The following is a 3,527-nucleotide window of genomic DNA, read 5'->3' on the forward strand; positions in this document are numbered from 1 at the left end:
AAAAAAATCCAAACCTACATGGCCCTGTGTGAAAAAGTGATTGCCCCCCCTGTTAAAACATAAATTAACTGTGGTTTATCACATCTTTGGAAAGCTGAGTTCAATTTCTCTAGCCACACCCAGGCCTGATCACTGCCACACCTGTTCTCAATCAAGAAATCACTTAAATAGGACCTGCCTGACAAAGTGAGGTAGACCAAAAGATCCTCAAAAGCTAGACATCATGCTGCGATCCAAAGAAATTCAGGAACAAATGAGAAACAAAGTAATTGAGATCTATCAGTCTGGAAAAGGTTACAAAGCCATTTCTAAAGCTTTGGGACTCCAGCGAGCCACAGTGAGAGCCATTATCCACAAATGGTGAAAACATGGAACAGTGGTGAACCTTCCCAGGAGTGGCCGGCCGACCAAAATTACCCCAAGAGCGCTGCGACGACTCATCCAAGAGGTCACAAAAGACCCCAGAACAACATCCAAAGAACTGCAGGCCTCACTTGCCTCAATTAAGGTCAGTGTTCATGACTCCACCATAAGAAAGAGACTGGGCAAAAATGGCCTGCATGGCAGAGTTCCAAGACGAAAACCACTGCTGAGCAAAAAGAACATAAAGGCTCGTCTCAGTTTTGCCAGAAAACATCTTGATGATCCCCAAGACTTTTGGGAAAATACTCTGTGGACTGACGAGACAAAAGTTGAACTTTTTGGAAGGTGTATGTGCCATTACATCTGGCGTAAAAGTAACACGGCATTTCAGGAAAGGAATATCATACCAACAGTAAAATATGGTGGTGGTAGTGTGATGGTCTGGGGCTGTTTTGCTGCTTCAGGACCTGGAAGACTTGCTGTGGTAAATGGAACCATGAATTCTGCTGTCTACCAAAAAATCCTGAAGGACAATGTCTGGCCATCTGTTCGTGACCTCAAGCTGAAGCGCACTTGGGTTCTGCAGCAGGACAATGATCCAAAACACACCAGCAAGTCCACCTCTGAATGGCTTAAGAAAAACAAAATGAAGACTTTGGAGTGGCCTAGTCAAAGTCCCGACCTGAATCCGATTGAGATGCTGTGGCATGACCTTAAAAAGGCGGTTCATGCTCGAAAACCCTCCAATGTGGCTGAATTACAACAATTCTGCAAAGATGAGTGGGCCAAAATTCCTCTACAGCGCTGTAAAAGACTCATTGCCAGTTATCGCAAACGCTTGATTGCAGTTGTTGCTGCTAAGGGTGGCCCAACCAGTTATTAGGTTTAGGGGGAAATCACTTTTTCACACAGGGCCATGTAGGTTTGGATTTTTTTCCCCCTTAATAATAAAAACCTTCATTTAAAAACTGCATTTTGTGTTTACTTGTGTTATCTTTGTCTAATATTTAAATTTGTTTGATGATCTGAAATATTTAAGTGTGACAAACATGCAAAAAAATAAGAAATCAGGAAGGGGGCAAACACTTTTTCACACAACTGTATATATATTATTATCAGAACAGTGAAGAAAAGGTTACCCTGAAAATGCACACTCTGGTACAGTATGCACCTATGCAAGTTGGTTGCGATCCGCCAATGGAATTTAAAGAAGAAGAAGAAGCTTATCACCCTCCATGTACCAACGTACATTTATAACAAATACCACACATATTACGGTAATCAGCGTTGCATATGTGTCTGACCAAAATACCTTTTGTTGTTCAGTCTTTGTTCATCCTGCATCGCTCTGTTCTGTTCTTTAATGTAACGTTACTGGAGCGACAGAGCCTCTCACAGCTGTTAGCAGACTGTTGTTAGCTAGCTGTACCCAGCATGCAGTTCGGCGGTGAAATTTTATAAATGTACAATTATTAGTGCTACAAATTGTTTATCTGTCACAAACTGTTGTGTCGTGGTGTTTTGCCGTGTTAAAGAGCGTTAGTTGTGGGTTGTTAATTGTTGTTATAAAGTTATGACAATGACTAGAGTTCCCTCTCAATACAGCTAAGACACCTAGCTCCGACCGTAACGCTCCCAGCGGCGAACAATATATTTTGCTGCCTGTTGAAGAGCGACAGAAGTTGTTTCGGCTGTATGACGGTATATGAAAAATTCATATCGTACGGGAAATTAAAACCGGTATACCGCCCAGCACTAGTCGGTCGACAACATTTGTTCACAAAAAGACAGATTTCACAGGATGTCAGAGGAAAATGACTCCCGTTCACACCTGGACCTGAAACACTTCAACCAGATGTCAGAGCTGATCAGAGATCATTGGACCCTCCTCACCTCTTTGCGGACGTCTCCTTGTTTCTGAGGACGCAGCTTCTCCAGCCAATCGGCTCTGATCTCGTCGAAGTAGCTCTGGACTCGAGACTTCAGAGACTCGTACTGCCAGATGGCCGCGGATCCGAAGGAGCAGCCTGTAAACTGACATGGAGTTAACACCCGTCTGTGACGTCACCTCCAACACCAACAGGCTTAACATCACCACACCTACCCCCACGGTGAAGACAAGCGGTCTGAGGAGCCGGCTGAAGGCCCGGGGGGACCTCGATGGAGTCCGATGCTGCTCCACATGGGGGGCCGGGGTCCGACGGTGGAGCGCAGCCTCCGAGGACTCTGTGTGGGGGGGGACCAGCTCCACCTCCACCTTCTTGGATTCTGGTTTCTTGGCGGCTTTCCTGAAGCCGCATCTCTGCTGGAAGCTGTGAGGCCACCTGCTGGACAAACAACAATTCAACAAGCAGAGAAGACCAGCGGCCACGTTCACTGAAGGTCCTCAGGATGAAGAAGTAGTGAAGACGAACTCCTAAAAATCATGTTTGTGTCCGTCTGAACCTTAAGTACTCTGTGTCACTTTTAAATCCATACGTTAATGGTTTCTATTGAATTCATTGGAACGAAAAATTAATAAGTTGTTGTCGACGGCGCTTCATGAAAAGATTCCTTGAGCTAAAACAAATCCCCAAAACGTGGGACTTGTGAAGTTTCCTGTCACTGTTTAAGTGTCAACCAGCCACACAAGCTGTTAATGTTGATGTGTCCTTAGACTGAGCTTCATCTAAACATGACTGTCACTGTTCAGACACACAAGTCTGTCTCACTGTAATCACTCCTTTTATATTAGCAATTACTGACTGTTGAAGCCTACTTCAACGTCCCTGCATAAAGAAGTGATCTTGTACAGTAAAGAAACTGTCATTCAGCTCATGAACTTCCATGTGTTTTAGTACAGAAACAGCTCCCAGTGAGATGTACAGTAGTCGTATGTGAAGAGGAAAGTCACATGCTGATTACTGGAGCTGTTTTGTTCCACTTCAGAGTGAGTCCTCTGGACTGACCTGTCGGTACCTGCGAGGCTCTCTATTCGTATTTACAGTGAAACATAGAGCTGCCAACAGAGACACAAGTACTGAAATGAAACCTGTAAAACTTAAAGCAATATTTAATTATCTTGAGTGTATTTAAAAAAAACACGGATAATTGAGCGATTAAAGTGTGTTGATATATGAAGATAGAACCAAACAAACAGCTCTGTTAGCTACCAGCTAACGTTA

General features: G+C 44.0%; 1 protein-coding gene across 1 annotated transcript in view; it reads right to left on the reverse strand.

The window, feature by feature from the left end:
* LOC116376915 (presenilins-associated rhomboid-like protein, mitochondrial) overlaps nucleotides 1–2,748 on the reverse strand; it is a gene marked incomplete at its 5' end in the record, with an annotated part of 20,798 nt that extends 18,050 nt beyond the window's left edge. The window contains 2 exons of the mRNA XM_031838414.1: nucleotides 2,257–2,397; nucleotides 2,468–2,748. Coding sequence (XP_031694274.1) covers nucleotides 2,257–2,397; nucleotides 2,468–2,748 — 422 coding nt within the window. The remainder of the gene's footprint in view (nucleotides 1–2,256; nucleotides 2,398–2,467) is intronic.
* Nucleotides 2,749–3,527: the final 779 nt, after the last annotated feature.

Source organism: Anarrhichthys ocellatus, unplaced genomic scaffold, assembly GCF_004355925.1.
Source record: "Anarrhichthys ocellatus isolate YVR2014 unplaced genomic scaffold, GSC_Weel_1.0 scaffold705, whole genome shotgun sequence".
Classification (NCBI taxonomy): Eukaryota; Metazoa; Chordata; class Actinopteri; order Perciformes; family Anarhichadidae; genus Anarrhichthys; species Anarrhichthys ocellatus.